Source organism: Pinus tabuliformis, chromosome 3_1 (assembly GCF_031772625.1).
Source record: "Pinus tabuliformis cultivar Carrire ecotype Pingquan chromosome 3_1, CPIR1, whole genome shotgun sequence".
Lineage (NCBI taxonomy): Eukaryota > Viridiplantae > Streptophyta > Pinopsida > Pinales > Pinaceae > Pinus > Pinus tabuliformis.
In genome coordinates this window covers 761,226,461-761,253,253 of record NC_142301.1, presented here as the reverse complement: position 1 = coordinate 761,253,253, position 26,793 = coordinate 761,226,461, and the positions used below count along the sequence as shown (strand labels likewise).

Sequence of the window (26,793 nt, the reverse complement as noted above, 5' to 3'; positions counted from 1 at the left end):
AAGTATGCCACATAGGATAATCAAGGTTGATCCTTATATTCAGAATTGTCAACAAACTCTCAACAAAGATGCAGTACTCATGCTCAAACTGGGTTGTCTTCAATATACCCTTTAACAACTCGGCTTTAAATGCTCAGTGATAAGCAATGAACCGAAAAGGGATGAGATGGATGTGAAACCATAGCTGTCATCTGAAAGGTTCCAAGGATTTGAGAATCTCCAAGAGAAATTATTCTTTTAAGAATGATACAGTCCTCTAAAATGAGGGTTGTAATACTTCAATCAAGCATCTACAGAGGTTAGGCCCTATCTCCAAGGATCATAGAAGATTTCAATCTTTAAGTATATCCTCCTATATGCTTATACAGTCTCAAGCTAGGACTGTTAAATAATCCTTCGAAAATATCTTGACATTACTCAAAACATACCTTATGAATACAGGAACATACCTTGATGACTTCCAACCTTTCCCCGTGATTTTCGAGTAGCTCTTGGATTGGTATCCATGATCTTTAAGAGAATGTCACATATTTGTTATTCTTGAACTTAGAGTTATCTCAGAGGGCTAAAGGTTTAATCAATGAAATTCCTCAGAAGCTTCTTGGTGATTGCAATCTCTTATACTTGGGCTTGTCCTCACCTGAGCTCTGATACCATGTTAATTTTAAGTTAACATGTTCTTTGCTTAGGTTAGTTACTTCATACATCCATTTGCCCATTAATCCATCAACAATCATACAGTAACTAATGAAAAAACATAAGAGATAAATGTTGAAGACAAGCCAAGACATAAGAACACAAGAATATGGCTCAAGCCAGGGAAAATCCCCAAGATGGGGAAAACCCTTGATCGAATCTTCCTATTATTAATCATCAACTGTTCAACAAAGAGAGATATAGAGAACAATGATTTAAAGTCAATACTGACTTTCCAAATGGAAGATCTAACACCAAAGCACTTAAACATGAATATGACTTAATGAAGCTGCAATTCTGGCACCAAGGGCTGGAGATTTCTATACTGCAATTCTGAATACTGGTTAGGGCACAAACACAGTTAGCTTCAAGTGTTGATGGTAATCCTGGTCACTGGTTAGGGCTGTCAGCTTCAGTCCTCATTCTCCTCTCCCTCAATAGTCTGAGATTATCCATAGAAGACACCCAATCATTTATTTATAGCTTGGTAGCTCCTCCTCAACGAATCTTGAAACAGTCCCAAACTACATGGAAGAATTCTAACTTGTCTGCACTCAAGCCTAGGCATATGCGTCCTAGAGAGGACTTATACATGCCTTCATACCCACCGAATAGTCTTAGCAACAAGCTACTGTAGTAGCTCTATTCCTGCGGCCTGTAACAAAGATAAACCTCACCAAATAGCACAAAAAAACATCCAACATGTATTCCTCTAACAACGGCTATATTCAACAGGAAATCTGTACCCAAAATTAAGTGATACGCTGCCCAGACAGACCTCCTATCCTCCACGCATGGAGCCACATACCTGCGGCTCTTTCTCCCAAGAAAACTATAGAATGCAATTGTTAATAGTTTATTCCGCCATATAAACTGATTTTTCTCAGTGGCATATATTCTTCTACCTATCTCCTTTCCTTACGTGTCAGTCATATCTATCCATGATGAGTATTCCTGCTAACCCTGCATATTTCTCTTGTACAATGATTGGTGGCATTGTCAAGAGTGTTCACATAAATGACACAAGTTGGAAATGCAGGTGCAAACATAGAGGAGAATGTGGGTGCCTAATAAATAGGGACTGGGTGCTTAATAAGCATGAAGTGAGGTTTTGAGCCCCATGTTTTAGCAAATCAATTTCAGACTTTAGGAGTGCCAGAGCAAACAGTGAATAGATAAGGTGTTAGTGTGGGCCTCTCAACGAATCTTGAAACAGTCCCAAACTACATGGAAGAATTCTGACTTGTCTACACTCAAGCCTGGGCATATGCGTCCTAGAGAGGACTTATACATGCCTTCATACCCACCGAATAGTCTTAGCAACAAGCTACTGTAGCAGCTCTATTCCTACGGCCTGTAACAAAGATAAACCTCACCAAATAGCACAGAAAAACATCCAACATGTATTCCTCTGATAGCGGCTATATTCAACAAGGAATCTGTACCCAAAATTAAGTGATACGCTTCCCAGACAGACCTCCTATCCTCCACGCATGGAGCCACATACCTGCGGCTCTTTCTCCCAAGAAAACTATAGAATGCAATTATTAATAGTTTATTCCGCCATATAAACTGATTTTTTTCTCAGTGGCATATATTCTTCTACCTATCTCCTTTCCTTACGTGTCAGTCATATCCATCCATGATGAGTATTCCTGCTAACCCTGCACATTTCTCTTGTACAATGATTGGTGGCATTGTCAAGAGTGTTCACATAAATGACATAAGTTGGAAATGCAGGTGCAAACATAGAGGAGAATGTGGGTGCCTAATAAATAGGGACTGGGTGCTTAATAAGCATGAAGTGAGGTTTTGAGCCCCATGTTTCACCAAATCAATTTCAGACTTTAGGAGTGCCAGAGCAAACAGTGAATAGATAAGGTGTTAGTGTGGGCCTCTCAAGTTACAATGAGAATGCAGGTGCTTGAACATGGTGTTAAGATTTCAGCCCTAAGCTTTGCCAACTCAAATTTTCTTTTGTGTCATTTCCAAAGGAAGCTATTGCCTTCCTGTCACAATGCAAATCAAAATTTTGAGTGGAAAATTTAAAAGATTAAGCCCTAACTAGCTGTCAAATAAATCCATGTCCTAAAGATTATTTATTGCTCAGTTGTTTAAGAATTTTTATATTGTAGATGCAGTGTGCACAGTACAGGTTTTGGATTCATATATGAGTTGCTCTTCTGAATTTCTAAACTAATTGTAGAGATTCAATGGTATATCTTGTACTGTGCTGAAATTCTGGAAATTCTTTTTCCAGCTTATTCCAAAGAAGGGTGGGACACCCAAAAAATATGAAGTTGTTTTTATCGCCCCAACAGGTGAAGAATTCAAGACAAAAAAGGCAATAGAGAGGTACTTGAAGGCAAATCCAGGAGGGCCGTCTATCTCTGAATTTGATTGGAGCATAGGTAAAGTTTGTTATTTTATTGGTTTTTCCTGATCTGAACTATGTTCGGAGCACAGGTAAAGTTTGTTATTTTATTGGTTTTTCCTAATCTGAAGTTATGTTCTTACATGTCTTTGTTTTTTTTCCGTTTGAAATCCATACCCTTTTTGTGAGGATATTGGGATAAATCTTTTAGAAAATATAATTTGACATTTTCTTTGTACCATAGGTGAGGTAACACCAACAAGGAGATCTTCAAGGATAAGTGAAAAAGTAAAGAAATCACCAGTCAAAACACCAAAAAGTGAATTGAAGAAAAAACCAAAGAGATCTAGAAAATCAAAAGGAGATTCAGAAGATGTAGAGAAACAAGAATCACAAGTAGAACCTAGTAAGGAAGAGGAAATGCATGATACCCATCATGGGGAAGATATGGCTGAAACAGGGGAAGATGTTGATCACAAAAAGGAAGAAGGGAAGGGAAAATATGGCTGAAACAGGGGAAGATATGGCTGAAACAGGGGAATATGGCTGAAACACGGGGAATATATGGTTGAAACAGGGGAAGATGTTGATCACAAAAAGGAAGAAGAAGGGAAGGGAAAAGATGATCTTGATAAGAAGAAGGAAGCAGAAGAAGAGAGTGATGACAAAAGGGAAATAGAAAACAAAGAAAAAATACATGGGTCCAAAACTGAAGAAATAAATAAAATGGATGAGAAGGCAAAAGAGATGGCACCATAAGGGGCAGAAGGTGCCATAAAGAAAGATCTAGTGCTGGAGAATGAAGAAAAGCACAGGGATTTGGAGAGTAAGGGAGAGCCTCAAGAACCCAAGCAAGATTCAATTGATGTAACAAAGGAGAATGGTTTTGATGGTACAAGTACACTGGAGAACTGTGCCTAGGTCAAACATGCAGAGCCAGTGAAGGAAGTGCATGACCCGAGGGAAAAAATACTTGAAGGTCAAGCAGGACAAATGGCAAACGAGATTGGTTCACTTTCCAACCACACTGCAGTAAAACAGACCCCTGAGCCCCCACTTAATGCATCCAGCTGAACTTCTATGGTTTAAATTTTTGCATTGTTGGAGGTTAGCTTCTTAATTTACACATTATTCATTGGGAGTTCTGCCCCAGGTTTAGAGTTTGAAGAGAGGAGGAAAACTCTAGGAGTGTTTCTTTAATATTGCAATGATAGATTACTGCTATCCTACATATCATAGCGAAAATGGAACTTGGCTTTTGCAGCAACTCTTGCTACAATTATATAGTCACCGATTAGTTGCCATGGTTTTGGCTCTTTGACTTGCATTTCTTATCAATTTACTTTTTGTAAATTTAACTTATCTAGTTCCTTTTATAAATGTTCACTACAGTTTTTAGCTTCTTGCATATGATTTTATTAGTCTTTTCTTTATGATGTAACAAATTATCCATGAATTGTTATGTAGCTATATTTAGTTCTCAATATATTCAATTTATCAGTAGTATAAAAAATGGTTAGGATTAGATGCTTTATATTTCTTATTGCCTATTATACATTCTTTGAAGCAAGGAGATGCAAAATGTTATTTCTCAGAGTCCATTATATCTGTGGCTTTGAAAACCTAGAGGTGTTTGGGTGTACCCCCAATATTCTAATTTTCCTGTTCAAGATTTTGTTGATTTCAGCTTTTTAACCTAGCCAAGGTCTCTATCTTGTTGCATCTCATGAAGCTTGAGACCTAAACAGAGCAGGATTTAGGAGCAAATCTCAAATGTAACACCGATGCAAAATCTGTTTGGGGTGAGTCTTTCTAGGAATTATGTGTTGCTAATACCTTCTTGATTATGGTTCATTTGTCTTTCTTATTCTACAAAGATAGGCTTCATTATATTTTTTTTAGTATCAGTTTTAAGTTGTTGGATCATGTTCTTTGTTTTAATGAGACATCTGATTTATAGGCATTTTATTGGGAACCCTTAAAGCATCTTAAAGATTAAAAATAAACAATTCCCGCATTTTTTATATCTGTTTTACAGTTGGAGTGGGTCTAAAGCTATTTTTTTTTGTGTTTAACCTTGAATGCTTTTGATTTAGTGGTTCGTGATTTGTTGATTTGAAGTGTCAGATTTATCTTCCACTAGCCTTTCTTTGCGTTCTTCATGTATTATAACAGATGTACCTTATATAGACCATGAAACATTTTTTGTGATGGAGTAAAGATAACATTCTATTGAAGTGAATGTAATAACCTGTAGGAATTGAGGTGCGAAAGGAAGGGAACGATACTGCTTTAGTTGGTCGTATTATTTTTGTATATAATTCTGTTAATAATGTTTATGGGCTATTGTAGTTTTTATAGCTACTTATCAATGTTTTGGTACTTATGTGAATTGTATCTCCTCTCTTAATAAACTCTTGGTCATGGAAAATAGAAAGGGCTTCACTGTATTAGTGGCAAGAACCAACGTCCATGTAGAGTTTAGGGTAAGTGTGGATTTACTTTTTGCTTGACGGCACAAAACTGTATGCCTTCTATTTCGTTGAAATTTTAGGCCTTAAATCTGATCTTGCATAGGTTGCTTCGTTATAGGGCGATAAGGCTCTTGGTTCTTAGTGTTCAAGACATTACTTAATATTGTTTAGCTTAAATTTTCAAGAGAATCTCTGATTATAGAAATGTCAGGGTCATTCCTATTTCAAGGAAGTGATATTAGTTCTTGATATTGTTTACAGAGTCGTTTCTATTTCCTATATGATGTTAGTTCCAATGTGGTTCCAATGTAATCACTCATTATGTAAAAGAGACCTTAAAGAGAAATCCACTATATCTAGATTGAGTGGGCCTAATGGTTAAGAGCATGTGTTTCCTCCTAAGAGGTCACAGGTTCAAAACCAGAGGGGGTAGAGTATGTATGCCTTCATTGACTTAGCGTTCAAATCATTGTGCGGAGGTGGGTCCCTTGTCCCACAAGTAAGGGGGTCTCATACACCAATGTGGGGTCTGGCTTGGTTGTGACCTTTAGAATTGTATTTCAAAGGTATGAGAGTGCAAGGAAGCCTTGTCTTTAGTGAGGTGCATGATAAGGTAATGCTTGCCTTCAACATGTAGAAAATATTGTAGACGTTTGGAGGTTTATTTTGGAATACACCATTGTTTTGAGCTAGCCAAATGGAGCAAATCACCTCTACAACCAAAATTTTGTCTTATGTTCTAGTTGTAGTCCATTCATTTAATGCCTTTGTGTTATCTCCAATCCATTGTTGCATTTTACATAGTCTATGAGTGATAGTCCATATCTCATTGGTGAGATGACAGTGAATCAAAAGGTGATTTCATGCTTTCGTGTTATTCCCTTAAGAGCGCATGTGTTGGTACTTTTCCATCCTCTTCTTCTAAGCATGTCTAGGTTGGGATTGCACCCTTGATTTGAGATTTGGGGCCCCAACCTTGGTTGTAGATAGTTGTCTTGCATCTAGAGGGTCTAGAATTGTGCTTGAACACCTTATTTGGTGCAAATCTATTCATAAAGATTCATCAATTGATTTTTCATCATCATATAGATCAATTTATATGTTATTTTATAAACATGCACATAATCAATCTTCCTAAACATGGTTGATCTTTGTGTGCCTTAGCCAACAATGTTTCTCCAGGTGGAAGGAGAAACAATGCTTCTATATCCGGAATCAAAGAAAGTCCATCCTATCATGTTGGCTGGCCCTCCCTCCCCAACTGCCATTGAATAGTACTCTTCCTTTATAAAGATTGAAAGTATTTCTTCGCTTCAGTGTTGTGTTCATTCTTTCTGTTATCTCTCAAAGATTATCCACCCCCATGATACCTTCCAACTATGAAACAACCAATGGAAAACAAAAAAAAAGGGGTTCTTGTCAAACGAAAAAACAACGACAGAGCTCAACAAAGAAGGGAAGGGGAATAGAAAAGACCTGCAGAGAGCATTACAACAAGAACAACAAGCCCAGCACTAATCAATAGGACAAAGCAAGCACCTTGTAGGATCAACGATGGTGAGATGGCTATGGCGATGGCTAGATTGCTTGGATGGGTCGTTCAGTAGAATCAGTCTAGCTTGTTCACTGCCCCTTGAAACCTAATGAAACCTAATCTCCCATAAGGGCTAACTACCTTATGTTACCTCTTTGTCCCTAAAAGAAGAGCTTGACCTTGACCTTGAGCTTGACTTTGAGCTTGAGGTTACACTTTCCCTCAAACTAAAAGAAGAGCTTGACCTTAAGGCAAGGCCTTTCATTACCACTTCTTGTTCCTCAAAGAAAGAATAATAACCTTACTTTCATTCTAAGCCCGAACTTCCCTTCAGCAAGCAGCAAGTATTATCAATGAGCAGGCAGTGTGCCTAACCCTCACAGTGTGTATCATTCAGTGCCATATCATGTCATAGTACCATACTGTGCATGTTGGGTGGATGTGTCAAGTTGTGACGGTTCCTTCTCTCATGGTTTGGCAGTGCAGACTTCCCTCTGTTCTGGCAGTGCAGACTTCTCTTCTTTCTCTCGAGTATGCTGGAAACCAGGGTGCCTTCTCCTCTCTCAGGTATGATGGCTCAATAGGGTACATATCCTGTCGGCCATTAAATGCCACAAATCATAGTGAGATGTGCTTGAGTGTGGGTTAATTAATTGCATTGTGAGATAACTAATATGCATTTACAACGTCTATCAAAGGAAGAAAGGTGCAACTAATATGCATTTACAATGTATATCAAAAGAAGAACTAATATGCATTTACAATGTATATCAAAAGAAGAAAGGTGCATTGTAGAATTCATGTGGGGTCATAAGAGAGGCATCATGTCACTATACTAGGGATATAAAAATAAAAGGGTATAAAAAATGTGAATAAAAAAACAGACATACAATATTTAGTGAAAATAGGGGTTTTATAAATTGGGAAGGTGTATTGGATTTATATTGGTAGGGGGTTAAATAATGTGAGTTTTTAGAGGTGTTTTCCAATATGTAGTCAAATTAAGAATATTTTTTAGTATGCCACGAACGCACGTGCCATGTCAGAGGTTCAGTGAGTGAAGCCCCGTGGTTACAAGGTTTCGAACTTGACCATTTATGATAACAAATACAATGAAGAACTCTCAGTGCCAACAACCTGAAACAACATTTTAGGAAAAAGTAACAAGCAATTACCTTTTGGGCATGCATCTCCTTTGAATCTCCATTGCGTATAATAGATTTCTTCCTTTCCAAGAGGAATTGCAATCTTGAGCTTATCCGAATAGCTTCCTGTGATTTCTTTATATCCTGTAAGACATTACAAAAAGAGTAGCATTTACATATGATTTTTCATGCACCAGAAATATCGTAAAGAACTCAACAAATTAGTAAAATCCTACTAAAGATTTGGGCAATGAAACGATACCATCCAAATACTGAGACTGTCCAACAACAACAAGGAGGACAAGCTGCCTGATTATTACATCTCACTTTCTCATTAGATAGAGCATGCTATACGTCAAAGAGCAGATTTGTTCAAATTATGACGAACATACAGGGAGCTTACCTAACAAATGCTCTAAAGAATAAACTTAATTCACTTGTCACTTAAGTTTCATGACGGACATCTGTTTTTTCAAGGAACAACAATTCTACCAATTGGTATCCAGGGAAGAGTAGGGTTACAGTTGAGGTAAAGAAATGGATTTTTTTCTTTCATCCTCTTCTACAGAATGAAGAGAAGCCCCTAAATTTTGGCAAAACCCCTCATGCAATTTGGCCTCAAATTCCAAAATCAGTTAACGAATATTGCATTTCTCTTAAGCACAACACGTTAAGTAAACTATGAAACTATGAACCGTGAACATTTAAGTAAGTAAACAAATTATGTCGTTTATGCCCATCTTGCAAGGGTGGCATATGTTTCCTTATTGTGATTATTCATTCATCTCTCACAATGCATTTTGTGACAGCCCAAAGACGGTGACCAAGGATAAACACAGGAAATGTAATAGAGGTAGATCCTATGAGAACGTTCTTTCAAGAATCAAAACTAGGTGGTGAGAGAAGCAGGAACAAACTTCTCAGAATTGATGACCATTTGTACTTGATGTTGGGCATTTCTAGGATAAATAAGGTACTATAATGTAATGTAATAGCATTAGTGCGACAGCCCTCGAGCAGCAGCTCAATTGGCAATCTCTGTGATATGAAGTATCATGTAAATTATGAGATTCAAGGTTCAAATCCCATTGATTAACCCGTTCCTGCGGGCAGGGTATACGTCGGCACCTAGAGGTATAGTGATAGCAGTCAGAATCGACCCCATGTCACATGAGTATGAAACCAGACTAGTTGCCTATTCCTCTAGCAAAAAAAATAATAATAACATTACTGTGACAAAGTTAATGCTTAGGCCAACAAATTGGACAACTACTACAAGAAGCAGTTTAATACCAGACTGTCTCATTTAATCATGTGAATCAGGAATGATAAAAGACTGCATTGCATTTCATTTTACTCTTGATATTATTTGGAACCTCTATCGACAATTTCCAGGAATCTATTATATTCTATACTGATATTATTTGCAGTCTATTATATTCTATACTGATATTATTTGGAATCTATCATATGAATGACTTGTTCAGATCCCATCCTCCAAAATTCTATTTGAGCCTACACAACATTTGCCAGCACCATTCTTAGGGACAGCTGGTGACAATTCTTTTACAAGCAGCAGACCAGCTTGTCAAAATCTTCACATAACCTTTTTCAAAGGCCACTATCATCAACTCATGGAATCATATTGTTGTGGGAGATATAGCACTGTGTATTAGTTGTAATAACCGATCTATTTGGACCTAGTTCAGCATTAAGGTGTCATGTGAAATTTGTGATGTGATGTCTTCTCTCCACAGCCCCCAGTTCATATTAAAAGTTGATGTTAAAAATACGGATTTAATCTTCATTTTAGGCCACAACTGACCTTGTACTCAAATGGGTATCTATTCACCCATTTTCACTTGTATTTTGGCCATGGCCTTATATTGAATTGGGTATCCATACACCCACTTTCATTTTTGTTTCATCCATAGCTGAAATTATATTGAGTTGGATATCTATAAACCCATTCTCATTTGTACTTTCAGCAACATCCAACCTTATATTGAGTTGGGAATCTCTACACCTATTCTCATTTGTATTCAGCTTCATTACTCTATACATCCATGGTCATTTGGATGTCAACCTCGGAAAACCTTACACTGAGTTGGGTATCTATACACCACTCTCATTTAACTTCAACATTTTTATCCATGGCCCCTATTCACCATAAGGGGAGATGGTGCAAAATGGTATAAACACTTCTCTTCTTCTTAGAAACAATGTTATACTCTAATCATTATTGTATCTCTAGGTTTGTCTAAGGTTGACTTTGTACATGTAGGTTCATAACCCCTCTCAAGGAAAGTGCCCTGCTCGTAACATATGTATAAATACACAACATTTGCTTGTAGTTTACTATTTAAGTGGATACTTTTCTATCTTTGACAAAGAGTTATGAATTAGGACACCTTCAAAGTGTTGTGCTTGCTCGTGCTTCCTATATTTCTCTTTCTAGTGGACTTACCCTTGAGTTATTTCCCTCTCTAGCACACTTTGCTTGGGTTTATTCTCTCAAGGGTTGTTTCACTCTAGTGTTGGCTTATTTTCTCTATTGCAGAATTAGGGATTTGTCGGTTGGCTCCATTTGATCCTCTCTTTAATGAATCTCAATATGCTTCGACCCACATTTGTAATCATTGCTAACATGTGGTTCATCTTAGTTAAACTAAGGTTATAGAAAGGGACTAATAAGTAAAACAATATGGGATACATCATGGGAGCACTAAGGCCACTACTATAAAAGCATATAAAGCTATGATAAACGCATATATAAACTATGCTAAATAAGATCTATAGTCTACAACGTCAATGACACTTAATATCCCTAAATATGCTCCCAGGAGCTAGAAGTTCAAAACATACTCGTGAGCATCCCTCGATGTCTATGTGAACAATTGAGGTCTCCTTACAGAATTGGAAGGGGCTAATGTCTCCTCCTCCTCACCTAAAGGTTGTCGTCCTAAACTAGAAACCGTTCATGTCTTTGATGACCCTAGCTCAACCTTTAAAGCTTCCTATTATTCATCTTCTGTTACTAGAACAGGCTCATGTGACTTCCTAGACCAAAATATTCACCAAACTTAAGATTCCCTGCTTCTATTGTCTTCCTCTAATCTATAATATGAACCTTATAGGCCTTTGAAGTCTCACTATAACCCACAAATAAACCCTTCCTACCAAAGCATTCCAACTTGGTCCCCTTTTCTATATGTACATGGATATAAACTAGACAACCAAAGATGCCAAAACGACTTACTCTGGCTTCACACTAGTGAATGCCTCCTCTAGTGTTTGGATGTAGATTGTTGTGTTGCATGTCTCTTCCCAAAGAAACATGGCCATAGAATCCTCTATGATGAATCGATTAATTTGCTTAAGCAACCCATTTTGTTGCGGATTGTTTGGAACTGACAACTCCTTCTTGATTCCTACCTCCTTGTAAAAATCCTTCAACTCGTTGGAGGTATACTCATCGATATTGTTTGATCTCAAAACCTTGATCTTGTTTCCTATCTGGTTCTCAACAAGTGCCTTGAACTCTTGAAGCCCACTAAAGACCTCATACTTGGTCTTTAAGAAATAAATCCACGTCGAAAAATATCTGAATGAATCAGGTATAAAATCATCTTAGACCTATGCTCACTACCTAGGAAAGCAGCATCGTCGTGCCTTCAACATGTGCACCCTATGCATACTCCCTATTGCTCAATGTTGAACTCTAGAAGACCTGTGACTATGTCCTTTGGAATAGGCAACGCTCTATAATGCAGTTGCCCCATCCTCTTGTGCCATAACTCATACAAGTTGTTATTGTTATGAACTAGGGATTAAACAAGTTCACCCTGTACCCTATACAACTTTCCCTTCCTAACTCCTATCATTGGTTTTGCTTTTGGGCTAGATGTTGAAAATGTAGCAAGTGAAGGTCTTTTGGCTTATGCCTTAGCCAGTTAGGACCACGAGTTTGTCTTTCTCTCAGCATGACTGTGAACTCATGAGATAGATTACGATGAGTTTATTTCCAGTTTACTGGAATGATCATCAAGATTGCATGCATAAAGTTGGAGCTTTAGTTTTGTGGAGTCTTCTTCGGTTTGACTACAAAATGAGGTGACAGTTACAAGTTCAGTTAGAACAAGTGAGTCTTTAGTGTTTATTAGAGAGAGAATGAGTTAAGACTCCAAGTGTTGATTGGAGAGAGGACGAGTAGAACTTTCAATTAACTCGCAATCAAAACTCAAACCTCTAAATTCCTTCTTCAATGCTCGAATTTTTTCTATAAAGAGGACGAATGCACAGGATCAATCATTCTTGAGAGATCAACCCTTTGTAGGTATGTAGGCAAAGTTGAGGAGCTTGTGCATTAGGATTTAGGAGGTCACAAGTGTGCAATGAAATAGGGGATTTGTGCTAGAAAATAGGAGCCAGGATTTGCACTAGGAAATAGGAGGAAGTGTGCAAGGAAATAGCGGCTCCAATGCACAAGGAAATAGGAGGAGGGATCAGGGATTGCAAGGGGAAGACAAGGCTATTCAGCAGGAGAACACGTGTATCCTCAGAGACTGATTGCTAGCTGCAGGGAGCAGTGTGAATTGTAATAGATCCAATTTCTCAAGAACATAAATAAAATACCACAACAAATAAGGCCAGTTTTCCCATTTGGATTTCCTGGGTAAACAAGTGTGTCAATTTGTGTGTAGGTGTTTTTTTTTATCTCTGGTGTTTTTTTGTTGCTCGTAGATTGTTAAGAAACTCTGTATCTTTGTGAAAATAAATTTGGTTTTAGTTTTCAGTTTCCTTTTTTCAGTAATTCATCAAAGTAGTTGCAGATTTTCAAGGGAAATTAACATGATATCATAGCAGAGCTCAATATAAAGACCAGCACAAAATTGTTCAATAAGTGAAGAGCGCAGTTTAAGCAGGAGGCTCGCACTTGACTTTTGAAGAGTCATTTTTGGATACCAAGATATAGTTCCAAGGATTAAAAGGGCAAATCACAGTTTCGAGGCAGCGTCTAACTTCTGCTCATGGAAGGAGCAGACCTCAGTAGTGTTGGAGGATAATGGGGTGCTAGAATATGTAGCAAATCAAATAGTTTCACCTCAAGATCCCAAACAATTATCTAGCATAACAAGAATGACACCTAGGCCAGGAGGATCATTCTTGAGGGGGTCAGAGACTATAGTGTCCCTCATCTGCATGGGAAGAAGATAGCATACGAGACGTGGAAAGTCATCTTGGATCTGTATCAGGGTTCCAGTGATACCAAGAAGCTTGCATTGAAGGACAAGCTAAGAAATATTTCGATCATAAAAGGTGAGCCCATCATTATGTACCTTTCCAAGGTCATTCAAGTTCGAGATGAGCTAGTTGGAGTGGGTGCTACTGTACTAAACAATGACATTGTGAGTCTTGCGCTTCTGGGACTTCATAAAGTCTTGGAAGAATTTCTAGGATGTAGTCAATGGCAGAAAGAATCTTCCTAGCTAAGAAAGGTTGTGCTCAAGCCTCAGACTACGTTCAAAAAGAAATACAGAGAGGGACAAGAGCTGGAAAATCAACAACGGTAGAGGACACGGAGAACTTTGCCCTGGAAAGCAAAGGCAACAAAGCCAAGTGCAAGAAGGGCCAAGGAAAGGCCGAGTCCAGTGAGAAGGGTGACAAGAAGAAGAAAAATCAAAGCAAGATCAAGTGCTTCCATTGCCACAAGTTCGAGCACTATGCTACTAAGTGTCCTAATCAAAAGAAGGGGTCTAGTAAGGATCATATTGTTGCATCAGCTAAGGTAGATGTGTTTTCCTCTTAGTTCGAGAAAGATTTCTCATTGATAGCGTGCATGGCAAGCTCAGTAAGCAACAATGTATGGTACATTGATTTTGGAGTATCCTTCCACATGACCGGGAACAAGGAGTGTTTCAGCCAACTAAAGAAGAAGAACATGTAGTTTAACATTAAGCTAGGATATGATGGAAAGTACATCACTAGGGGAGTTAGTATTGTCATTTTTTAGAGGGATTCTTGTAGCTTTCTCCATCTCAAGGATATCTTCTATATGTTCCAAGCCTGAAGAAGAACCTTGTTTCAGTGGCTACCTAGAGGACAAGGGTTATGATGCCATCTTCAGCAAAGGTAAGGCTTACCTCAAGCACTTAGCTTCTGGATCAGTGAAGCATATTGGTGTGAGGATGAAGAATCTTTATAGGCTACAGGTTGAGCTAAGTTGCATGAAACGCCGAAACGTTTCGGAGTTTCCGAAACAGGTACGTTTAGAAACGTCACCTCCCAAAAATGGAAACACAAGCCAAAGCGTCATATATGTATATATAAAAATATATATACATATATAAATAAATAAGTGAATAACACATTATCTTGCAAGAAAAAAGGGAATAAGACTCATATATGACAATTTAAAAGGAAAGACAAGTCTATATTAACTCTAATAGATGACTACATGATGGTCAAGTTTCGACCAAGTTTCGGGAATGGATACGGCCCGAAACGTCGAGTTCTTTGAAGTTTCGTGCAACATAGAGGTTGAGACATGCACAGCCTTGAGCAACAAGGCAAGAAGTGCGCAGAGTAGAGACATGTGAGAACTTTGGCACAGGCACATGGGACACTGGCATCATGGGACGCTGAATATGACTTGGCAGATAGCCACAAGACTGCCACAGTGCGAATTCAACTAGCATGATCTGTGCAAGGGTGCAAACTTGGCAAGTATGCCAAGTCATCTTTTCAAGGCTGAGCCAACAAAGAGAAAGGGATTTTGGAGTTCGTATATTCAAACATATGTGGGCCATTCTCTTCTCCATCTCTCATGAGACATAGGTACTATGTCACTTTCATATATGATTATTTCCAAAAGACATGGATCTTCTTTATGAAGAAGTAGGAGGAAATCTTCTCCAAGTTCATGGATTGTAGAAAACCAGACTGGGAAGAAGATCAAGGGAATGAGGAGTGACAATGGCGAAGAATATGTCTCCAACAGGGAAACTTTTAGGGGCTAATATTCACAAGGGGCTAGTATAAAATTATTTTACATTAAAAATCGCTAAAATTTTAAATAGAGACTATATAAAATTATTATAAATTTGAGTATTTTTATAGAAATACGACCAAATATTTTATATATGGCATATCATGGACTAGTGAGATTCGCCAAGGTTTCTAAATGTTAAGATAAATTTCCATCCTTAAAATTTTCCTTGGTCTCCAATGCTTTCAGGGATTTGTGTGCCAAGGAGCGCATTAGGAGCGAACTTACAACACCCCATAACCCTCCATTAAATGGGGTGATTGAAAGGAAGAATCGCAACATACTTGGAGGGGCCAAGGCCATGTTGCATGACTGCGGCATACCCATGTTCTTCTGGGCAAAGGCATGCAACACTGCAGTATTTCTACAGAACAGGAGTCCACAGAGTGCTTGGACGAGTTACACCAGAGGAGGCTTTCACAGGCAAGAAGCCTGATGTTTCTCACTTTCGCATCTTTGGCACAAAAGTTTAGTGCCATGTGTCCAAAGAGAGCAAGTAGAAGTTGGAGCCCACAGTTGAAAAGGGAATTTTCGTGGCTAAAGTGAGACATCTTAAGCGTACAAGTTGTATATAGTATATATCCATGTTCTTCTGGGCAAAGGTATGCAACACTGCAGTATTTCTGCAAAACAAGAGTCCACATAGAGTGCTTGGACGAGTTACACCAGAGGAGGCTTTCACAGGCAAGAAGCCTGATGTTTCTCACTTTCGCATCTTTAGCACAAAAGTTTAGTGCCATGTGTCCAAACAGAGCAAGTAGACGCTGGAGACCACAGTTGAAAAGGGAATTTTCGTGGGCTAAAGTGAGACATCTCAAGCGTACAAAGTGTATATACCATCACTCAAGAAGGCAGTTATCAGGTGGGACATGAGGTTTGAGGAGGACAGAGCTTTAAGGGAGTCCTTAGAGCAAGAGCAAGTTGGAGTATTTGCGGAGGAGCCTCAGCCAAGATCACATATTGAGTCTCATCCAAGTCGCAAGAGGGCCGCACATCACGATGACCAAGAGTCAACACAGGATGAGGAGGAGGGAATACGACGACTGGATGTTGCCACTCAATGAGTGACTCCTAGCACAGGGAGGAAGAGAACCAAGTGCGTCGAGAGGTTGATTCAAGAGGCCCAAAGTGAGTTGAGACTCCTAGCTCTATGCTCAGGAAGAGAAAGAAGCCACAAAGGTACACCGGATATATGGCACTAATGACTAAGTTGTTGGACACAGAGCCTTCTTGTTATGAGGAGGCAGCCTTTCAGCAGGTTTGATGGGATGTCATGGTGGAGGAATATTCCTCCATCATGAAGAATGATGTATGGGAGATTGTGCCACGACTAGAGAACAAATCAAAAGTAGGGTCACACTGGGTGTACAAGGTGAACCATGGAGCAAATGGAAGTGTGGAGAAGTACAAGGCCAGGTTTATGGCCAAGGGCTTCTCACAAGTTGAGGGCATCGACTATGATGAGACTTTTTACCCAATGGCTCGTTATTCATCCATCAGGACAATTCTAGCACTTGCAGCTCATATGGGGTGGACATGAAGACAGCATTCCTCAGAGGGGTTGTAGAGGAAAATATTTATATGGAGTAGCCAGAGGGGTTTGAGACTTTCAGCAAAGACACTCATTTTTGTTTGCTGAAAAGAGCTCTATATGGGCTCAAGCAGGCTCCGAGAGCATGGTACACTCACATTGATAGCTACCTTTAGAGATTAGGTCTCACTAAGAGTGAGGCAGATGCCAACTTGTACTACATCATGGTTGGAGGGCTTCCACTCATTCTAGTGCTCTATGTTGACGATCTTATATTAACTTGAGCAAACAACTTGATCTAGGATTGCAAGGCATACCTTGCAAGGGAGTTTGAGATGAAGGATATATGCTTTATGCACTATTTCCTCAAGTTAGAGGTATGGCAGGGTGATGGGGAAATCTTCTTGGGGAAGGGGCAGTTCACTACAGATATCCTCAGGAGGTTTCATATGCAGGATTGCAGGCCCATGACGACGCCTCCAGTCACAAATTGGAGGAAGTTGGACACTAGTAGAGCAGAACAAGTAGATGCTACATTGTACAGGCAGCGCATTGGTTCGTTGATGTATTTAGTCAACACACTGCCAAATATTTGTTTTGCAGTGAACTAGTTCAGCCTATTTATGATGGATCTTACCAGACTTCATTGGGTTGTTGTAAAGCATGTTTTGAGGTATCTCAGAGGCATGGCATATTATGGATTATGGTACAGACTGGTTGATGGAGTGAGGCTAAAGGGCTTCACAGATGCAGATTAGGCAAGGAGCTCCACAAATCGGAAGAGTACTTCGGTTGCGTCTTCAACATTGGGTTGGCAATTGTTTCCTAGATCAGCAAGAGAAGACATCAGTTGCACTTAGTTCAGCAGAGGCTGAGTACATGGTTGCCAGTTGTTGAGGCTATCTGGATGAGGAAGTTGCTTGTGGGACTTTTCAAACAAGGGATGGAGCCTATTGTGATACACTATGACAATCGGAGTTGCATTAAGCTCTCTGAGAATCCAGCGTTCATGATTACTCCAAGCATATCAAGATCAAGTATCATCATCCCAAGGATTGTGTGTAGATTTGAAATATAATCACTCTATGCATCCTTCTCTTACACACACACACACTCACCATCTACATACCATCATCATCCACAAAGATCGTATAATATAGATAGCCACCTAAATATTTTATCAACATGGGTCCACATAGATCAGAACGAATGAGTTGAAGAATATCACTAGTCTTGCTTGTGCTGGAGGCGAATGGTCCCCTTGACTTCTTTCCACGGCACATCTCGGACATACCCCATCATGATTAGATTGAACCTCAAGCATTCTAGAAACCATTCTTCTTAATTTTGGTAGGGCTTCATGTGTAGATGTGCAAACCTTCAACGCCACAACTCACTTTGATGATTGTTATCATATACCATTTCTCGCAGTGGCCTTTCACTGACTCTATAGAGACCTTCAATTCTAGATCCCAAGGTGAATGCATCCGTCATGCGATATTCCATAGGCTAGGTTAGGACCTTTCCTCTTATGAAGGCAACTCTCACCCCTTTGTCCTCCAAGGCAGATATAGATACTAGGTTCTTCTTCAATCCTGGAACATACATAACATCATGAAGTACAGTTTCCCATAATCCAAATGAAATTTGACAAAACCAAAACCCTTTTATAGGATAAGTAGAGTTGTCCCCAAGAATGATCTTCAGATTAGTCTCCCTCTCAACCAGATTTGAGAGGACTTCACGATACCTAGAGAATTGTCTAGAGGCCCCACTATCTACCAACCATTACACAAATCCAAAGGAGAGGAACTAGAAAGAGCAGAAATAAGAACATATGCATATTGAGTGGCAGCTGCATTATTTCCATATCTGGAGTTCCTTGATCTCTTTTGAGGACGATTGCCTTCTTCACGATCATCAGGAACATCTCTTCTTCTTCTATCTGTGAAAATTTCTAAATCTAATAAATCAAAAATCCTACTACAGTAAACTGATTTGCATTACCTAGTTGTGTTCTTCATTTAACAAGTTATTTTCAAAATTATTCAGAAAATATTAATGCAAATACACTGCAGCCTATACCAATATACAGATCAAGTACTGAAAAATAAATGAGACAACCACACAAAGGACACTTATTTTTTGATTAAACGTCGCTGGAAAAACCCAGTGTGGGAAAATCAGTGCAGCAGATATGAGGGTTTTATTATTAAGCAGATTTCTGAATACAACTAGGGTGCCAAATCTAACTCACCCAACAGAGAATAAACCTGGCAAAAATACCTCTATCCGAAGATAGATATTTTGGCGAATCCAACTACTGAATGAACAAACCCCACAGGTGACTGCATTGTCCCAGTGTTTTAAAAACCGTTTTAAAAACCGGTTACCGGTCTAACCGGCCGGTTAGCAAGCCCGCCCGTCTAAACCGGCCAAAAAACCCGGTTTAAATGCTGATTTCTCCATTTTTTTGCCCTAACCGGTGAAAACCGGCCGGGACGGAACCGGCCGGTTTGTAACAAACCGGCCGGGTCTGTCCTAAACCGGCCGGTTTTAGGCACACCCACCATAAAGTTAAAAAAGCATATTTTTACTGTGTTTGAGGGGTTTTGGGGGGGAACTAAGCGTGTTTCAACCCTAACAATGTTGGCAATTAATGGTAATGTTAAATTCTTAAAGTAAAAGTGACATTTCCTTTAATTTTCATTTTCATCATGTCACTTTTACTTAAATTTTTAACATTACCATGAAATGACTCAGGATGTTTGAGAGTGGTTTCGACCTCATTGGATTTCATATGGAGAAACTAGAATTTTAGATTTCACTCAAAATTCAGCAGACTTAATGGTTTTCAGGATTTCATGGTTTGGGGGTAAACAATAAATGCAATTAGAGCTCCAAATGATGAGAAAAACTCTTGATCTAGATCCCATTGTGTTGGACGATATTGATCCAACATCAGAATGGGTGGAGGAGACTGACGAACCTGTGTTTGAGGCTGATTTTGATATCGACATGGCTTTGGCAGGGGATGAAGCAGATTATGTGGTGGCATCAGAACCAGGATCAATAGCGGCATCAAGGAAAGGCAAAGAACCAATGGAAGGCACTAGTCATGCAGGTCGACAAACTCGTGCTTCCATTAGGTCCACTTCTATTGTCATTGGTGGCATTGATACTGAGGTTGCAGATCAAGCTGAGGCATCCTCAGACTCTAAACCAGATGATGTCTATGTAGCTCCTGATGATGATCTTGTGTCTAGTAGTGGTGATGAACTTGATGATTGATCATGTGTACATTGTAGACTTGTAGTAAGCCAATGGCCTCATAGCTTGCAGCATTGTTTTTGGACTTTATAGGCCATTTAGAGCCTCATTTCTTATGTATTTTGCTATTTTGATGATGATATGTATTGCACTCGGTGCCATTTTGATATATTCACCTTTACATGGTATATAAATGAGCAAACTTTGCATATTTTGTCTCTATTGGCTTGGAATCATGGTTTTACATCTTAAAAATAGTTTTGCTTCATAAAAAATTAATTATTTAATGTATTTTTTTAAAACCGGTTCGTTTAGACCAAACCAGTCCCGGTTAGACCGGTTCCGGTCGGTAAACCGGGTCATTAGGTGGACCGGTCCGATCACCAGTTCCGGTTTTAAAAACATTGCGTTGTCCCCAGTGATATGCAGCAATGGCTGCTCCTAGCTCTGCGTTGGAACTATGTCACCTCCTCTAGGAACCACGTCACCCTCCCAGTGAGCCTTCCCGGCTCAAAAATCAATCTGCTGAATTGTTGCCCGATCTGCCTCACAAAAATCCCATCACTACTTCTAAGTGACTGAGTCAGCCCTCCAACCTCTGCGTCACCTTTTCTGGAGTTGCATTGTCTCTCCCTGGCAATGTTTCAAAACTCCGACTTCGACTCCGACTCGGCTGAGGGTTGACTCTGACTCTGACTCCGACTCAGTATCGACTCGGTCGCCTTGATTTCAATGACTTAGTCGTTGTAAAAAATACATTAAATATTTTTTTTTATAAAAAAACATAATTTTAAAGATTTTCATTCATGTTCCCAAACACACATCATTAGAATATAGATAGAAGACAACATATGATCAAAGTAGGCTCACGAATCTATCCATTATATCAAAATGGCACCCAGTGCACTGTCCAATACATACATGATGATGATATAGAGATCAAAACAAAAACACATAACCAAGGAGGCTAGAAATGGCCTCTACAACAAAAGTAAATTGTGACCAGTACTACTGGCTAGTGGCTACTGCTAGAGGAAACAAGATCATTTTGGATCAACCATTGGTAGCATATCTATATGCTTCATAGTTTGTAACTCATTTTTAATCTTGTACCCTCATCAATCATCTTAGACCATCTCACCAAGATGGATGTTAATAGATGCATTCATGAGAAGAACTACAAAAGCAATTTCTATGTGACACAGATCAAGATATAGGATCCCTAACGCCAAAACTTCTGCATCCACATCTACATGCAATCATGACAGACCCATCTACACCCCATAGAATATTTTGTGGCTATTCTCTAGTTTTTGGATCCCTTGGGGCAACTTCAAGTTTGTTCCCATCAACTTTGTAATATGTGTAAAGATAAACTGCCATCTTCAAGAAGAGAATTGCACCTATAAACATTCTAACTAGGATCACATGTCTGATCAACATTTCAATTTCATGTGCCCTCTTTATTACGTGGTTCTCAGATAGTATCATTGTTTACTTAGAAATTCAAATTGTTCCTAGAGGAATTTTATACAATAAAGGCAACAGATGTCTTGCTCCATTCTTACAGGAGATTTCATGTTCTTGGCAAAAAGTTCACAACATTAGATCTTATCAAATTGCCAGCACCAGACTCATCACTTTCTATTTTCAAGCACTAAACGATTCATGCCACAAGAAGCCATGTGAACAAGTAAACAACCTATGAAAAGTTAAAACAGTCAGCTAATGTGGAATTCATGTGTCCACCAGCTTTTAACACAAATCTCTTCATCAAAAAGCAAGTAAAAAAATCGTTTTTTTTTTTAGTTTTCAAGCCACTGTTACCGAGCTGGCCAAGTAGGCTCGGACTCGGCCGAGCCGGCCGAGTTGTTAGACAACTCAGCGGGCTTGGTAATAACCCGGCCGGCCGAACCGATTTGATGGCCGAGTCGACCCGGTGAGGGCTTGACTCGGACCAGCTCGGCTGAATCAGTTTCAAGCCGGCCGATTCTTAAAGCAGTGCTCCCTGGTGCTGCTCTGCCTCTTGGCTATGTATTCTCGGCCTTGGATTGAAGTCCCTTTGCCGAACTGCCCCTCTGTGTACTAGAAGCTCACTCCGAAATTCTCAGCAAACCACGCCCTAGAATTTCGATTTAGCTCAAGTGTTGCTCTCTCTCTATGTGTTTTCTCCAACTGACCCCAAGCCTTCCCTTATACTTTTCCTGTTGAGAAACCAACGGTCGTGATCTAATCTCTAATCAATGGCTAAGATTAAACTAGACTTGATCCTCGTCACTTAGAAGCTTCTCACCCATATTTACATTAATTCACTTTAATTATTTTAATTTCCTAAGCTTTAACTTAGGCACCATTAAAAATAATTAATTATTTGAATAACATGCACTCCAGGTGGAATTTCTCCAAACGATTTCTGGGTCTTGGAGATCTCATGTGTTCTAGACCTTCCACAAAATTTCGAAGCTAGAGCACATCCGATGCTACCCAAAAATCAACACTCCCTCTTACCGAGGAATGTGCTCTAGCAATACTCGGCTTGTTGCCCTTCATCCATTACGTTGTTGCAATCTGTACTGTTGCCCATGACACTGTCACTGTCACTGTTGTATCTGTACTGCAGCTTCCTCTCAATATGCTGCATCATGTTGTCCATAGCACTGCCACTGTTAACTGCTGCACTGCAACTCAGTTGCTGAGAAGTAAGCAGCTGAAAAGCCACCCAGAAGCTGACATGTTGGTCAGTGTGGATGCCCTTTGACATTGAAGCTACCTCTGCTACTAATTTTTGTTGACCCTCTGATGCTACTGCGTTACTATTATATTTGCTCTGTGCCTTTCGCACTGCTGCAACACTCCACAGCGTTGCTTTAGACCTTGGCTCTCTAGCTCTGCCACTGTTGCTCCACCATCCCTCGCACCAACTGACTCTCGTCATTCTGCTACTGTCATTAAGGGCTCCCATAGCCGTATGTGATCCAAGATTTTGGGCACCTCAAGGATCCTGCCCACTTTTGTAGCTCCTTCAAACTACAAATCTAAATCTCCCCACCTCCCTCCTGGAGATGCAGCTGCCATCTCTGCCAAATGAATGTCGAACTGGTTCTCTTCTCCCTCTTTCTCTGTTGTCCCAGCAAAACTCAGATCTGGATTTCTTTGGCGATAAAAAACCTCTAAGGAATAAGGTCCCTCTGAATTTCGATTTCCTTCACAGAAATCCTTCTGCCAACTACTGTCGGACCACCCCTCTTTGATCTCTCTTTGTTGTTGCTCAGCACTAGATCTAGATTTCTTGGCATGAAATCTTCTAAGGAATTTATTCCCTCTACTTTTCTTCTGCCCCACTAGGTATTGTTCTGCACCAATAGAATCAACACCCCAGCAACAACTCCAAATAAAATTTGTGCTGCCACCCAGCCACTGCAACTGGAAAATCGAGACTCAACAGTCTCTGCGTTGGCCCAGTAACGATTGTGTTGCCCTCTACAGCAACAACGTCACCCAATCATACTAATGCAGGCTCTGCGTGAGCCTCCCTTGGTGACTACGTCACCCCTCCTCTGCTCTCTTGGCCTGAAACTGTGTTGTCTCTCAGGACAGTTGTCTTCACGCACAGATTTTTCCTCTGTCCTTTCGTTGATGGCTTCAGTCCTCCTTGATCTGTAATCGCTTTGATACCATGTGAAAATTTCTAAATCTAATAAATCAAAAATCCCACTGCAGTAAACTGATTTGCATTACCTACTTGTGTTCTTCATTTAACAAGTTATTTTCATAATTATTCAGAAAATATCAATGCAAATACATTGCAGCCTACACCAATATACAGATCAAGTACTAGAAAATAAATGAAATAACCACACAAAGGACACGCTAATTTTTGGACTAAACATCCCCAGAAAAAACCAGTGTAGGAAAACCAGTGCAGCAGATATGTTGGTTTTATTGTTAAGAAAATTTTTGAATACAACTAGGGTGCAAAATCTGGCTCACCCAACAGAGAATAAACCCAGCAGAAGTGCCTTTATCCACGGATAGATATTTTGGCAAATCCAGCAACTGGATGAACAAACCCCATAGGTGACTGTGTTGTCCCTAGTGCTATGCAGCAATGGCTACTCCCAGCTCTGGGTTGGAACTGCATCACCTCCTCTAGGAGGTGCGTCACCCTCCCAATGAGCCTTGCCGCCTCAGAAATCAATCTACTGAACTGCTGCCTGATCTGCCTCACAGAAATCCCAGCGCTGCTTCTAAGTGATTCCGTTAGCCCTCCAGCCTCTACGTCACCCTTTTTGGAGTTGCGATGTCTCTCCCTAGTGCCGCTCTGCCTCTCTACTATGTATTCTCGTCCTTGGACAAAATTCCCTATGTCGAACTGCCCCTCTCTGCACTAGAAGCTCACTCTGAAATTCTCAACAAAACACACCCCAGAATTTCGACTTAGCTCAAGTGCTACTCTCTTTGTGTGTTTTCTCCAACTGACCCCAAGCCTTCCTTTATACATTTCCTGTTGAGAAATCAATGGTCGTGATCTAATCTCTAATCAACGGCTAAGATTAAATTAGACTTGATCCTCAGTCACTTAAAAGCTTCTCACCCATATTTACATTAATTCACTTTAATTATTTTAATTTCCTAAGTTTTAACTTAAGCACCTTAAAAATAATTAATTATTCGAATAACATGCACTCCAGGTGGAATTTCTCCAAACGACTTATGGGTCTTGGAGATTTCATGTGTTTTAGCCCCTCCACAAAATTTCGAAGCTAGAGCACATCCGATGCTACACAAAAATCAACAATATCATCTCCTATTCTTCTATCATTAAATCTATTGTTGTTGAAGCCACGATTGTTCCTATAGTTAGACCTGGGAGCATCTATCTTTTTTGAACAAACTCAGGCACAGTGACCATGCTTGTGGCAATTGTAGCATTCAATTATTGATAGTTCCCTTTTGAATTTTCTATTGGAATCACTGGACTCTAGAGCAGGCTTTCTAAAGTTATCTGGTCTCTTCCATTCCTCTTCTTGTCATGTGCAACATGCAGAGGGCTCTCCTTCTTCAAGCTTTTGAATCCTCCCTCTAGAGATCATCCCGGTTTCTTCTTGAGTCCATTTTCCAACCAGCTCATCAAATGTCGAGAATTTGTCATTATTGCTTATTGTTGTAATGATTGTCTCCAACATAGGAGGAAGAACTTGAAGGGCAACAAGTACCAACTCTCTATCAGACATGGATTCTCCAGTTGTCAGCAATTGATCCCATAGTTGAGATAGCCTCATGAAATATGGCTACACTGTCTCTCCTTTGTTCATCTTAATGTCCTTGATTTGATTTTTCAAGGAGAGAACATGATTCAAATTGTTGACCTCATATATCCCTATGTCGAACTGCCCCTCTCTGCACTAGAAGCTCACTCCGAAATTCTCTGCAAAACACGCCCCAGAATTTCGACTTAGCTCAAGTGCTACTCTCTTTGTGTGTTTTCTCCAACTAACCCCAAGCCTTCCTTTATACTTTTCCTGTTGAGAAATCAACGGTCGTGATCTAATCTTTAATCAACGGCTAAGATTAAATTAGACTTGATCCTCGTCACTTAGAAGCTTCTCACCCATATTTACATTAATTCACTTTAATTATTTTAATTTCCTAAGTTTTAACTTAGGCACCATTAAAAATAATTAATTATTTGAGTAACATGCACTCGGGGTGGAATTTCTCCAAACAATTTATGGGTCTTGGAGATCTCATGTGTTTTAGCCCCTCCACAAAATGTCGGAGCTAGAGCACATCCGATGCTACCCAAAAATCAACAATATCATCTCCTATTCTTCTATCACTGAACCTATTGTTGTTGAAGCCACGATTGTTGCTATAGTTGGACCTGGGAGCATCTATCTTTTTCGAACAAACTCGGGCACAGTGACCATGCTTGTGGCAATTGTAGCATTCAATTATTGATAGTTCCGTTTTGAATCTTCTATTGGAATCACTGGACTCTTGAGCAGGCTTTCTAAGTTAGATGGTCTCTTCCATTCCTCTTCTTGTCACGTACAACATGTAGAGGGCTCTCCTTCTTCAAGCTTTTGAATCCTCCCTCTAGAGTTCATCCCAGTTTCTTCTTGAGTCCATTTTCTAACCAGCTCATCAAATGTCGAGAATTTGTCATTGTTGCTTATTGTTGTAATGACTGTCTCCAAAATAGGAGGAAGACCTTGAAGGGCAACAAGTACCAACTCTCTATCAGACATGGATTCTCCAACTGTCAGCAATTGACCCCATAGTTGAGATAGCCTCGTGAAATATGACTGCATTGTCTCTCCTTTGTTCATCTTAATGTCCTTGATTTGATTTTTCAAGGAGAGAACATGATTCAAATTGTTGACCTCATATATCCCACCAACTTATCATAGATATCCTTGGACGTCATCAACTTTCCAATGTAAGTAATCAAATGATCTTGCAAAGAATCAATAAGAATTTTGTTGGCTTTAATCTCACCATTCTTATACTTGGCCTTGGCAACAGCACGAGAATTTTCCGATGGCTCATGTATTTTTCCATCCACATATTCCAAAACATCATTTTCATCCAATGTCACTTCTACCCTGATCTTCCAAGTAGCAAAATTTGATGAGTCACCTAGCGTCTTTGCATCCTTGAAGTATGAGGTAGACATCTTGACCAAGTAGCTTCTTCCAAATAAATTCCTTCAAAGGTG

The 26,793-nt window shown here is 39.6% G+C and overlaps 1 protein-coding gene and 1 pseudogene across 1 annotated transcript in view; one reads left to right on the top strand and one right to left on the bottom strand.

The window, feature by feature from the left end:
- Nucleotides 1-26,793, bottom strand: part of LOC149189610 (uncharacterized) — a 320,514-nt gene that overhangs the window by 162,744 nt on the left and 130,977 nt on the right. The window contains exon 8 of the mRNA XM_089411857.1: nucleotides 8,254-8,367. Within this exon, the coding sequence (XP_089267983.1) occupies nucleotides 8,254-8,367 (114 nt within the window). The remainder of the gene's footprint in view (nucleotides 1-8,253; nucleotides 8,368-26,793) is intronic.
- Nucleotides 2,605-4,228, top strand: LOC149189611 (uncharacterized; annotated as a pseudogene).